The sequence below is a fragment of the Onychostruthus taczanowskii genome, unplaced genomic scaffold (assembly GCF_017590055.1).
Source record: "Onychostruthus taczanowskii isolate IOZ18803 unplaced genomic scaffold, ASM1759005v1 scaffold201, whole genome shotgun sequence".
Taxonomy (NCBI): domain Eukaryota; kingdom Metazoa; phylum Chordata; class Aves; order Passeriformes; family Passeridae; genus Onychostruthus; species Onychostruthus taczanowskii.
This window is the reverse complement of record NW_024499252.1, coordinates 25,323-38,909: the sequence shown is the minus strand read 5'-3', so window position 1 is coordinate 38,909 and position 13,587 is coordinate 25,323. Positions and strand designations below refer to the sequence as shown.

Here is a 13,587-nt window from a genome sequence, read left to right as displayed (position 1 = left end):
AGAACTGGTTTCCAATTCCCTGAGAAGCATCAATTATCTTTATCAAATCCCAGATCTCATCTCGGCCCTGATCAAGATGGAGCCGGGAAGGAAGGAAGGGAAGAAGGGATCAATAATCATCATGGAAGGTGCCGAGGGAAGCTCCACCTTGTTTTTGGGAAGCTGCTGGGTTTAACCTGTGCCTCACCTGAGACAGGAGTGCAGGGAATGGCCCTGGGGATGGAGATCAGAGGGAGAACAGCCCCGGAGCCTCGGCTGGGAGAGCTCAGCCCAGGGACAGGGACAGGGACAGGGGAACATGGAGGGGAATCGGTGAGGGGAACGGGCGAGGGGAATGAGTGAGGGGAACATGGAGGGGAATGAGTGAGGGGAAATAGGGAGCAGGAATGTGCGAGGGGGAATATGAGCCCAGGGACAGGGACAGGGACAGGGGAACATGGAGGAGAATCAGTGAGGGGAACATGGAGGGGAACGAGTGAGGGGAACATGGAGGGGAATGAGTGAGGGGAACATGGAGGGGAACAGGGAGGGGAATGAGAGAGGGGAAATACGGAGCAGGAATGTGCGAGGGGGAATATGGAGGAGGAATGAGTGAGGGAGAATATGGAGGGGGAACGTGTGAGGGGAAATATGGAGGAGGAATGTATGAGGGGGAATACGGAGCAGGATTGTGTGAGGGGGAATATGGAGGGGAATGAGCGAGGGCAACAGGGAGGGGAATGAGTGAGGGGAAATAGGGAGCAGGATTGTGTGAGGGGGAATACGGAAGAGGAATGAGTGAGGGAGAATATGGAGGGGGAATGTGTGAGGGGAAATATGGAAGAGGAATGAGTGAGGGGGAGTATAGAGCAGGAATGTGTGAGGGGGAATATGGAGGAGGAAAGTGTGAGGGGGAATACGGAGCAGGATTGTGTGAGGGGGAATACGGAAGAGGAATGAGTGAGGGAGAATATGGAGGGGGAACGTGTGAGGGGGAATATGGAGGAGGAATGTATGAGGGGGAATACGGAGCAGGATTGTGTGAGGGGGAATATGGAGGAGGAACGTGTGAAGGGGAATATGAGGAGGAATACGGAGGGGGAATGAGTGGGGGACAATATGGAGAGGGAATATGTGAGGAGGAATACGGAGGGGGAATATGGCGCAGGATTGTGTGAGGGGAAATATGGAGGAGGAATGTATGAGGGGGAATATGGAGGAGGAATGTATGAGGGGGAATATGGAGGAGGAATGTATGAGGGGGAATATGGAGGAGGAATGTATGAGGAGCAGGATTGTGTGAGGGGGAATACCAGGATGAATACGGAGGGGGAACATGGAGCAGGAATACGGAGGGGGAATACGAGGAGGAATATGGAGGGGGAATACGGAGAGGCAATATGAAGGAGAACATGAGGGTGAACATGGAGGGCCGTGTGCCACCCAGAGCACCCCGGGAGGGTTAGTGAGTCATGGCATAGGAGGGGAGGAGAAAGAACCTGCTCTTGATGTGGAGCTAGGGAAAAAGAGATTCGGTGTTTGCATCTGGAATAGTCAGAATACAGTAAATTTTACTGAGGGGAGACCCCATCCCAGCCAAATGCTGATGTAATTTTTATTAAAAAGGGGGATTTTTGATATCCATCATCCTATTGATCACTCCAAGTAATTCCTCCGTCAGTTCCTACAACCACCTTTCTCAAAAAAACTAAAATTACCTGGAAGGGGAAAAAAACCAAACCCAAAATGCTTTTCAGGATCCCAAAGGAAAGGAAATTAAAAACCTGAGCTTTTCTCCAACGGCACGGCTTTTTCAGCTGCACCATCCATGTTTTTGAGCAGCCAGAAAAATCTGCAGCTGTATAAAATCAGACTTGGGAGGCAGAAACCCGTATCCAACAGACGGCTAATTTATCTGGAAAATTTTTTCGCATCTCATTAAAAGGCCCTGTCCTAATTATCCTGGGAGTCCCTTTGGTCACCCCCAGCTCTATTTTCCATGGTTAACGTGGAAGATTGTTTAGAAAAGGGAGGAACTGCGACCGGCACGGAGTAAATAATCCAAATTTCAGGGGAGATAAACCCCCGGGGTGTCGGCTCAGGTGCCCCGTGGCACTCCTGGACAGAGCTGCCCACCCCTGGTGCTGTGCCAGGCACAGAGCAGCCCAGCAGCCAGGGCTGATGCCCCCGGCCCCTCCTCACCTGGCACTTGCCCGTGCGGATGTCGTAGAGCGCCACGGAGCCGTGGCGCGCTCCCACGGCGACGCGGTGGCTGCGCTCGTAGTAACTCACCATGTAGAACCTGGGGGAGCAGCAGAGCTGATTTACAAATAAAATCAGCACAGAGCTGATTTACAGCCCGTGGTGTGACACAGGGAACCTGATCGGATTTATCCGTCGGATTTATCGACGGCCAGGGCCGTGCCCTCCGCGCGCTGCCACACCTCTAAAGCTGGTTCGGTGCCCATCCCACACCCTGCCCCACTGAGGGCATTTCCCCCGTGGGAATCAAACACAAAGGAAGGGAAGTGGAAGGAGAAATAAGCAAACTCATCAATTTTTGATGGGCATAAAGAAAAAGGAAGAGGGAAATTCGCCATTCCCTACTCCAATAACACCCTTGGGGTAAAGGCTGCAATAGTCCTGAACACCCAGGGTGACCCAGGTGTGGCATTGATTGGAATTCCAACACTTTGAAACCCAAGAGGCACTAAATCCTGATTGCAAATTCAAATCCTTGGGGATACCACAGGAGAGCAGAGCTGTGGAAGTGCCAGCTGCATTCCGAATTTTGCAGCGAAATTCGCAGTTCCCCTTGGGCCCCTCGCCGGGCGCTGGATCATTTTTACACTGGCTGTAACCAGGAAATATTACCAGCAATTGCAGGGAATTTTAAACTCCTGGACTGCTAGAAATATGCACAGGAATAGGGAGATGGGGCACTAATTCCCATTTATCCTCCCCTTTTATGTTTTAAGGAAAGCCACTTAAAGCACCAGGAAGGAGGAAGATCATCTCCATCAGTATCCAGCCTGGCAATAGGATAACTGTTCAATATTTTAATAGGTTATTAAATTAAAATGTAACGGCTGACAGGTGATTATTACAATTTATTGGCTGGACCAGTTTAAGAGGATGACTGGGATACTTATCCACATTTAAAGATACTGGAAATGCCCCCGTTTTATAAATCACCTTTTACTCTTTGTTGTGTCACCTAAAAGACTGTTTCACCCTTAATTAGGAAATATATCCTGCTGGTGATCCTACCATTTACTTCCCAGGATTCCCAGAGGAAGAGCTCACCTGCAGATGGCTGGAAAACATTCCTGAAGACCCTTTTTCTTAACCAAAGATCCTTCCAGGCAGTACATGATGATGTCCATCACCTTGGAAACAAAAATCACCCATCAGCTGACAATCTGTGTTTCATGCTCTGTAATTCAAGTCGTGAAGGTCATCCCATTCCAAGCCCTGGCAGGGGCAGGACACTCTCCAGCGGGTCAGGTCGTTCCGAGCTGCGTCCACCCCGGCTTTGACCTTTTGGTCAGGATGTTTTCCCCAACAGCACTTAATGCAATTTAGAAATTGATACAAAGCAAATGCTCTCCACCCCCGAAGCTCCCAGAGCGGAGTCAGAGCGCGCCGGCGGCGAGGCCTCACCTCCACCAGCAGGTCCACCACGTCGGCGGGCATCTTGTCGATGAGGATCTCGATGACGCGCAGGATCTCGCCCTTGGCGCGGGCCAGCGTGCTGGTGTGCACGTTCTGCTGCGACTGCGTGTTGGCCGCCAGCGCCGTGTGCCTGTGCACCTGGGGGAGCAGGGATGGGCAGGGGAAAGGCTGCGGGAGCGGCGAGGCTGGTCCTGAACCCAGCACTGCTCCGGGTGCAGCGAGGCTGGTCCTGAACCCAGCACTGCTCCAGGAGCAGAGAGGCTGGCCCCAAACCCAGCACTGCTCCAGGAGCGGCGAGGCTGGTCCTGAACCCAGCACTGCTCCGGGAGCAGAGAGGCTGGTCCCAAACACAGCACCGCCTCCGGTCACCACTGAGCCCGAACCCAGCACCACCTCTGGGTCACTGCTGGCCCCGAACCCAGCACCGCTGAGCCCGAACCCAGCACCAACTCTGGGTCACTGCTGGCCCCAAACCCAGCACCGCTGCCCCAAACCCAGCACCGCTGCCCCGAACCCAGCACCGCTGCCCCAAACCCAGCACCGCTGCCCCGAACCCAGCACCGCTCCCGCTCACCGCCTCGCCCCGTCCCTCGGCTCGGCCCAGCTGAGGCCGGGAGGGGCTGAGGCCGGGAGGGGCTGCCCAGAGCCCTCCCGAGGGCTCACCTCCTTGGCGATGGTGGTGATGAAGGCGGGCGGGCGGGCGGTGGCGATCAGCGACAGCGCGTGGCGAGCCGAGCGCGCCGAGTCGGCCGCCGGGCTCAGGGGCAGCCCCATTGTGATGCTAAACGGGAGCCGCACAAAGGAGGCACAAAGGAAAGCGGCGTTAGAAATATAGAGTGAAAAGATTAGAACCAGCTTATAATGTCAGTTCAAGGTCACCGGGAGCACTCCGGCAGTTCTAATATAATGGACTCCCAACAAAGAGCAGTGATTAGGAGTCAGGGTGTTCCAGCATCAACCCCAAATCGAATAATTAACCATGAAGATTGAAAACAGTAAGTGCATCTGTCCAAAGTGGGCAAAAGGCCTTGTTAACAAATTATCTGTATGTGCTGAATACATATCACCCCACGGAGGCCCAGAGCGTCCTCCCAAGGATTTATGGTTTGGTCTTTTACAGTATTTTAAACACAGCCTGAAAAATCCCCTGGCCAGAGTAATTCGCCTTAATTCGAGGCTTTTACTTGCTGTGACAAGATAAAAGCAAAAAGCAATAAGGTGGTAAGTACCTAGTGACTGCAAAAATAAAATTTCCACGTGCCCTGCACATTATCCAAAAATTCCCCAAAACTCAGAAACACGGAATCACAGGCTGGTTTGGGTTGGAAGGGGTTTTAAGGATAACCTATTCCACCCTCTCAGGCTGCTCCAAGCCCTGCCCAACCCGGCCCTGAACGCTTCCAGGGATGGGGCAGCCACCTATTTTTTGGATAACCTGTGGAAGGGGTTCCTCCTTCTTCCCCGTGCTCGCTGACTGATATTTTGGGAAGAGAACAGCAGGAGTTTATAATCCCAACCAGTTTATCTTCCTTTCCCATCACTGTGGGAAATTAAAACTCCCAAACGTGAAACTAAATAAAGCCTCTACCACGAGGTGATGCCCCCGTTGGCCTTTCCTTGGAAAACCACATCCAAACTCCTGTCCACGAGGTGGAAAAAAGGAGTTCACTTTTGGAGGGGGATGCCAAAGCCAGCAAACCCAAGTTGCCTGTCTCCCTTTCTGAAGCGTCACACCAGCAGCGTTTTCCCCTACAGACGCTTGGCAAAGTCAAAAGTGTGTGTTTTCCTGGAGGTCTCCCTTTCTGAAGCGTCACACCAGCAGCGTTTTCCCCTACAGACGCTTGGCAAAGCGTGTGTTTTCCTGGAAAGCAACAGGCTTTTAGTGAATTCCTTCCCTGGGAGGATGCCAGCCCTGCGAGGGGACATTCCAGCCAGGACAAAAGCAGCCCAGACCACCCTAGCCCACCTTCCACCAGGTCAGATTGCTCCAAGGCACAGATAAAACCGCACGGATCGACCCGAAGGCGATTTGCCGATCTGGCTGTTTCAGATCACAGCGGTGCCCAGAGAAGCTGTGGCCTGCCCCATCCCTGGAATTGTTCCAGGCCAGGCTGGATGGGACTCCTGGACAAGTGGAAGGTGTTCCTGTCCGTGGCAGGGCGTGGAATGGGATGATCCTAAAACACCCCCAATCCAAACCGCTCCCTGAAAACCTGTGTGAAACATAGCTTAACTCAGCAAAAACCACGGCCAAAAATGATTCCTATCATCGTCCCAGCCTCAGAAAGCTGGGAAAACACTCTTTATCCTCACAGCCTCCCTTGGCACGGCGTCACCTTCGGGAACCAGGACGGAGCTGGGCAAGCCGAGGAGTTCCAAGCACCTGAGGTTTGCCTAACAGCTCGGATATTCCCTCGATTCAGCAGGGGGAAAAAAAGAAACCCACTCGTTTTCCTGGTCAATAAATGTGATTTCTTCTTTTCTATCTAAAAGCAGAAGCTTGACATAAAAGCTCTTTAATAAAACCTCCGGGAGAGGCGCCGGCAGCTGCGTGCCGTTATTGTGTCCGCGGCAAATCCGGCACAAAGCGGGAGCTCAGCGGGGCTCCGGCGGGGTGAGATCCACACTTAACCCCTGCACACATTGTTGCTCCATTTCTTTCCATCTCCCTCCATCCTGGGTCTGTCAGGAACGTAACAGGCCATTTTCAATCTAAATCTTGTTATGGATTAATAAGCGAACGCTTTCGCGCTCATTATGCAATTTATCACGAGGAAAATTGCGCCGGGCTCCTCAAGGCTCCACGCTGATCCCTTCATTTATTCCCTGCTCTTTGGAGGGAGAGGCAGACTAATCTTCCTGACAGCTAAGGGTGGAATCACACCAGCTGAAGAGCTGTGGTCACTCGGATCCTGGAAGTCAGGGTTTGCATGAAACGGGGCTTAGGAAGGGACAAGGTGCTGGTGCCTCCTGTCACACTACAAGGCACAACTGGAGTTCAGAGAAAAAACAATGCTAATCCAATTTGTCCCTATTTCTGCTGCCAACACAGGGCAAGGATTCATTCTTTGTACGTTGAGGAAACGAAAACTTCTATAAAATGGGCAATGTCTACCTCAGAATCGTGTCAGAAGTGACTGACCTCAAGACGGACGGATGCGGAAACGCATTTCAGGGCAGCTCCCTATTGCAGGCTCTGTGTTTGCCAACAAATATTTCACGGAATTGTGTGGGTTGAAAGGAACCTTAGGGACGCCACGGGTGGGGGACACCGTCCCCTAGCTCCTCCAGGCTTTGCCCAACCTAACCTTGGACGCTTCGGGGATGGGGCAGGCACATCTCCCCTTTCCAACACCCGGCTACCCCCGGCCTCCATCTTCCTTGTCCCCCCCAAGGCCAGGGCTGGCCGCGGCGGTACCCACTTGGCCAGCTGCTTCTCGGCGTCGGCGCAGAGCTCCAGCAGCCCCATGAGCACGGCCGACACGTCCATGTAGGGCTCCCAGACGGTGAAGCCGCGGCCGATGAGGTCGATGGCGGTGCGGCGGATGGTGCTGTGCGCCGGGAGCCGCGCGCTGGGCGGCTGCAGCAGCAGGAACGTCAGCGCCTTGCCTGCCGGGGACGGTCAGTGTCAGTGCCACCCGTGCCACCCGTGCCACCCGTGCCACCCCTGCCACGGGCAGTGACGCCTTCCCCCAGCCCAAGGCATCCAAGCCGCCCCCGCGCTCCCCGTGCCAAATCCGCGCCGCTGAGAAATTTCCTGCCGGGAAAACAGGACAAGTGGACGTGCCTGAACAGCCCCGAGTCCCAGAGAGAGAGAAACATCTCAAATGACTTCACGGATCCTGAACCACCCCATCCAGGGTCTGCACATTTTGGGAATGCTTGTTAATATTGCATTTAACGGCCCACCTTTAAATTAAAGCAATTACTTAAGCATAAATGGAGGAGGGCTGAGCCAAGCAGCCTGCCTATAATTTGGCATTATCTCTCCATCATTATTTATTACCCCTCAATACCGCTTCTTGCGGTAAAGATAATTGCTGATTTTATCAGGTTTTTTTTCTTGAACTGTCCTCAACAAGTTGTTTTGTTTATTAAACAAGCCTCCTGTTGTTTTTAGGGAAAAGCCAACGGAGTTTTTCCCAGCTGATTCACGCCAGCCCATCCCGATCCCTGCGGAGCAGCCCCCCAAAATTCCTTCCTGCCGTCTGCCTCCGACCCCGATCCTTACAAAAGTGCTGCCCTGTGCCCTCAGCACCCTGACCCAAAGGTGCCAGGGACAGCTTTGTTTAAGGGAAGGAATGAATATTGACAAAAACATCCCGCGCTAATGAGTTGTTCGTTAGGGCAATAAACGTGTCACGTTCGAGTCGGGCAGACGAGGTAATTAGCCCTGGAAAAGCTCAAGCAGCAGGGCTGCACGATGTGTTCTCCACACAAAAATGCACTGGGACAGCTCCTCAGGCAGCCCAGGGAATGCCATTCCCACCTGAAGTGGTGTTAAAGGAGAATTTTATTCCAGGTGTTTCATTCTGCATCGGCACATTCGCTCCTGCTATGGCTTTATTAACCCAGATGTGCCCAAATGCTGATGTTTATCACTTTATTGTCACTGCACAGAAGGCCCTGCATTCCCAAAATGTCTCTCCTTGCTGTGGGATTTCTCTGAGCACAGGGCTCCAGGCAGCCTTGTTATCCCCAGTTTGCCAATGGATTTTAAAAAATGAAATTATTTGCTCGGGAAAATCAATAGCCCAGGCAGGAATGAGACACTGAGAACTCTGATCAAGATCCAGCTAAATCCAAATGATGGACTCCAAGAATAGGATTTAACTTGATTGTGTTAGATGGTTTTTTTTTTTCCCTGATTGCCCACAGAGAGACAGAAATTTGGAGAGCTGGGCTAAAATTCCCTTCATCCCTTTCTGCTCTTGGCCCAGTGAATTTTTATTCTTTTATTTTTACTCCATACTTTCTCTCAGGTATCAAACCAAGATATTTTCAGGCCTAAATGTAAAATCACTTGTTTTTTTTGTATAATGGTGACCAGATTTTTTTTGTTTTTTCCCCCCCCAGTTACAACCACCTCCCATCTGGAATTGCTCCAGGCCAGGCTGGGAGCAGCCTGGGCCAGTGGGAGGTGACAAATCATCCCAGCCCCGGGGGTACTCACACGTGTGCCTGGCCAGGGAGTAGTTGGATCCCCCGCTGGTGAGGCCGAAGCCCTCGGGGATCTGGCTGGAGCTGCGGGGCCGCGTCAGCAGCTTGGGCGGCTCGATCTCGGCGCCGAACTCGGCGCCGATGACGCCCAGCAGCACGATGGCCGTGGCCTGCTTGCGCCGCTCCTCGTAGGACGTGGACACCTTCTTGGGCTGGGGCAGCCCCGCCAGGCAGCCTGCAGGAGAGCCCAGAGCTCTGTTAGTGCTGCAACGCCAAGGAAACGTCGGCGTCGCCTACGGCATCGCGGCGTCGGCCGCGTCCTTGGGAACACCGGGGGTTCCAGGCGTGGACGGGATTCCGTTCACCTCTAAAACCTCAAAATGTCCCCTCAAAACCTGCCAAGAACACCACCAGTGTTCTTCTTCCTTCAAAACCTGCCAAGAACCTGCCAAGAACATCACCAATTGCTAACGGCATCATGGCATCAACCGCGTCCTTGGGAACACCGGGGTTCCAGGCATGGACAGGATTCCGTTCACCTCTAAACCGTCAAAATGTCCCCTCAAACCCTGCCAAGAACCTGCCAAGAACATCGCCAATTGCTAACGGCATTATGGCATCAACCGCGGCCTTGGGAACACCGGGGTTCCAGGCATGGACAGGATTCCGTTCACCGCTAAAACCTCAAAATGTCCCCTCAAAACCTGCCAAGAACACCACCAGTGTTCTTCTTCCTTCAAAACCTGCCAAGAACATCACCAATTGCCAATGGCATCGTGGCACAAACGGCGTTGACCACGTCCTTGGGAACACCAGGGATTTCAGGCATGGACGGGATTCCATTCACCTCTAAAACCTCAAAACATCCCTTCAAAACCTGCCAAGAACATCACCAATGTTCTTCTTCTTCCTTCAAAACCTGCCAAGAACTCATGGGGAAAAAAAGTCACCAGCAAACTCCCTAATTTCCAGGTTTGCTTGCTCAAAATCCCAAAATCTTTGAAGCAGTTGTTGGAACAAAACCTCAGTGATTTACTGACAAATGAAGTCCACTCTCACCTAGATGTTGGTTTCCAGCATCCTGGCAAATTCCCTACCATTTGTACCAAAGCAGAAGGAAGTTTTAATCCTTCCCAAGTGCTGTTTGCTGAGGAGATGGGACGAGGCTGGTGGATTAATTAATGAAGGGTGGATTAATGAAGGGTGGATTAATGAAGAGCAGGGGGTGTCTCTGTTCACGACATCCACGGGGCTCCAGAGCAAAAGAAGGAAGCTTAACCAAATTTTAGGAGCCGTGGCCAGCCAAAAGGGAGAGAAAAACAAGAGAAAGCTTAACAATGGGAAGGGAGGGAGGGGAAAAAAAAGGGAAAAAAATCGATAGCAACTGCCTTTGGAGGAAGCACGATGCACAGGGGCTGGAACAAAGCAGGGCAGGAGCAGCTGGAGGTGGCCAGCACTGTCGCGGGCTCAGAAAGCTGCAGGATGCTCCACACCCTGCCAGGCACCTGCCCTGCAGCCATGCAGCCATGCATGCAGGGACTGCAGCAGCAGCAGTTAACCCTTAGTGCAGGGAGCAGCCTTCACACCTGGGCTTAGGGTTAGCAGGAGGACAAAAACCGAGGGAAAAAACCCCAGCTGAGGTTGCTGCAGACAAACCAATCCTCAAAGGTCCATCCCAGCAGAGAAGAGCAGGGTGGGAAAGCTCCCAAATTCCCGTGGTTTTGCAGCCTGGGGAGATGCTGGAGCTGAGGTCAGGCTGCGGTTAACACTCCTCTTAATTGGCTTTGCACAATTCTGGGGCAAAATTAATTTCAGCCCAGCTTACAATAAAAGGATTAAAGGCAGGGTAAGTCGTCCAGGTGGAGCTGGCAGAGGAATCCGTGGGTTAAGGAGAGGTGTGCTCTGAGGGGGCTGCCCTGCTGCAGAGCCAGGAGCCCCCCTAAAATCCGACCTGACCCACCAAATCCCTGCCCAGCCCCAGAGAATCTTCTGGAATTCTCCAGGGGTGGGCAGCCACACAACGCTTCCAGCAGGCTCAGCACAGGGGATTGACTCATCTGCATAAAACAGCACCTGGAAATAATACTGGGAGCAAGAGATTTCACACGGATAAATTATTTGCTCAAAGCACAGAGAGAGACTTGTGAGGACTCTCTCCAAATAAATCAGAAGGGGAAATGTTGTCTGGTGGTGGTGACCGCAAGGAAAATGCAGGAAAACAGGAGGATGTTTAATTAAAGCCGGGCTTACTCCAAGGTTGGGCATTCCTGGGTGCACAGCGCCCTCTGCCAGCCCCCAGGGAAGGGAGCTGCACGGAATTCCTGCCTGCGAGGGCCCACACCGAGAGAATTTTGGGAATTTCTCCCTCACAGCCCATCCTCTGTTACGTAATTCGGTGCCAATTACTCAATTCTAATAACGAACAGCGTGGACAGAATCATTGCTCTGGAGTATCTGCAGTTCTAAATGGGGAAGAATTTAACAGCAGAGCTCTTCAAGTGCTGGGAGTTGCCATGCATTAGAAATTACAACCTAATTTCTTTAATTGCAGGTAGAAGATGGGCTTTTCCGCGCATCAAATGAGTATTTTTGCAGTTTACTGGAATTTTCTGGAATTTAAGAGGGAGTATTTCACTGTGCTGCAGCATCTGGGAACACAAAATGGGTGAGGATGCTGCAGCCTTTTCCAGGGAAATAGGCAGAGACAAAATGGATCCTGTGCTGCTCACATGGGGAATGTCAGGCACCTTTTATCCAGGTTTTAAAGCACTGGGCCCATCCATTAAAATTTCCCTCAGAGGGGACATTTAAGGGATGAGAATCTCAATTTTTTAAAGATCTGTTTAATGTTAATGGAATCTCAATATAAAGAGCCTTTAGAGCAATGATATTTACATTTAAGGGATGAGAATCTCAATTTTTTAAAGATCTGTTTAATGTTAATGGAATCTCAATATAAAGAGCCTTGAGAGCAATGATATTTAACACTTAAATAAACTGGATTTGAACTTTAGTGACAACTTCCCAACAGGAACAAACAGTGATGAGCAAGACTTGATTTGGAGTAGTTACAGCCCAAATAAAATTTAAAAAACCTCACACTTTTTGGGTTTTTTTTTTTATGTGCAGGAATGGGATTTGAGAAACAGTTGTAATATCACACAGAACAAAGAACAAATCACTTTGGAGTTCATTACAAATATTGGTCCATCAGAGAAAGAAACTGAGGTGAAGCTGTCTCAAAATTCTTATTTTTCCCTCTACTCTCCCAAACTTTGAACCCAAAAATTCAGGCTCTGTGGCACCCTTAAATCAGAATAAATGAATTAGGGAACAACGACAAAGAATCGCTGTATTTTTGAAGGATTGCTGCTGGCTGTGGGCAGGTTTAAGAGCCCCCAGAGTGGTGAAATGGAGACCCATTAATTATCCTGGCGGTGTTAATGACCCGAGAGCTCACCCGCTGCGATGTCATCGTCCACCAGGTCGTGCTCCTCCTCCTGGGCTTTGGCTTCTGCTCCTGAGGGATCTGGGGTGGCACTCGAGCTCTGAAGGGCTTCTGTGGTCACTCCAGCTGCAGGGACAACCCCCAAAATCACAATTCCCTCTTTGTGCAGCGGCCAAACCTCATGTCACTCCTCCAACCCCTGCCTTGCTCTGGCTCCTTCACCTCCAACCTCGCACAGGATGCTCAACCTCATCCACAAACAGCAACGTTTGATTTTTATTTGGTTTTCCAGGGGTTAATTCCCCATCCTGGGAGTGTCCCAGGTTGGTCTGGAGCACCCTGGGCTGGTGGGAGGTGTCCCAGCATTCAGAGAACCATCAAATCCCTTCCATTTTCTGCTGCCACACCGCAGGTGTTCCCTAAAAAACAAACCACAGTCCACCCAAACGAAGAGAATTTCAGGAAGAAGAACCCACAGGTGATTTCTGGGCAGAAAGGAGCTACAATAAATAATATTTCTTTATCTTTCCTATGTTCCTCCCTCTCCTAGCAGGATATATTTGTTATATCTTATTCCCTTCAATTCTTCCAGCTCTGTATCCTTAATTCCAGGAGTTGCAACACTTACCATAAAAACCTAACCCAAATTTTTGACCCACTGGAATGATTTCCACTCTAACTGAGCCCAGAGAAACTCAAACCACATCCTAACATCTCCCATTAAGATTTCATACTAGGATAGGACACTCTAAAATCAGCTGGTGAATAACAGAGGAACATTTTCAGGGGAAAAAAGATCATTCTGAGAATGTGGGGTTCCTAATCCCTGTCCCAGGATGGATGACTGTGATGAGGGGTTCCCAATCCCTTTTCCAAGGATGGATGACTGGAATTGGGGTTCCCAGGATGGATGACTGGGATGAGGGGTTCCCAATCCCCCTTCCCTCAGTGGATGACTGGGATGAGGGTTCCCAATCCCTTTCCAAGGATGGATGACTGGAATGAGGGGTTCCCAGGATGGATGACTGGGAATGAGGGGTTCCCAATCCTTTTCCCTCAATGGATGACTGGAATTGGGGTTCCCAATCCTTGTCCCAGGATGGATGACTGGGATGAGGGTTCCCAATCCTTTTCCCAGGATGGATGACTTTGATGAGGGGTTCCCAATCCCTTTCCCTCAATGGATGACTGGAATTGGGGTTCCCAGGATGGATGACTGGGACTGGGGTTCCCAATCCCTTTCCAAGGATGGATGACTGTGATGAGGGGTTCCCAATCCCTTTCCCAGGGTTCCCAGCCCCTTTCCCCCCTCACTTTCCCAGCTG

The 13,587-nt window shown here is 51.4% G+C and overlaps 1 protein-coding gene across 7 annotated transcripts in view; it reads right to left on the bottom strand.

Annotated features, from left to right (window-relative positions):
• Positions 1-13,587, bottom strand: part of WDR7 (WD repeat domain 7) — a 34,028-nt gene that overhangs the window by 3,557 nt on the left and 16,884 nt on the right. For all 7 annotated transcript variants that reach the window (XR_005952596.1, XR_005952597.1, XM_041403819.1 and 4 more), the window contains 7 exons: positions 12,275-12,388; positions 8,828-9,049; positions 7,077-7,263; positions 4,318-4,435; positions 3,643-3,792; positions 3,286-3,368; positions 2,182-2,281 (listed from right to left, as the gene is read on the bottom strand). Coding sequence is in view for 5 of the 7 variants with exons in the window: in XM_041403819.1 (XP_041259753.1) it covers positions 2,182-2,281; positions 3,286-3,368; positions 3,643-3,792; positions 4,318-4,435; positions 7,077-7,263; positions 8,828-9,049; positions 12,275-12,388 (974 nt within the window). In the remaining 2 variants the exon portion in view is untranslated. The remainder of the gene's footprint in view (positions 1-2,181; positions 2,282-3,285; positions 3,369-3,642; positions 3,793-4,317; positions 4,436-7,076; positions 7,264-8,827; positions 9,050-12,274; positions 12,389-13,587) is intronic.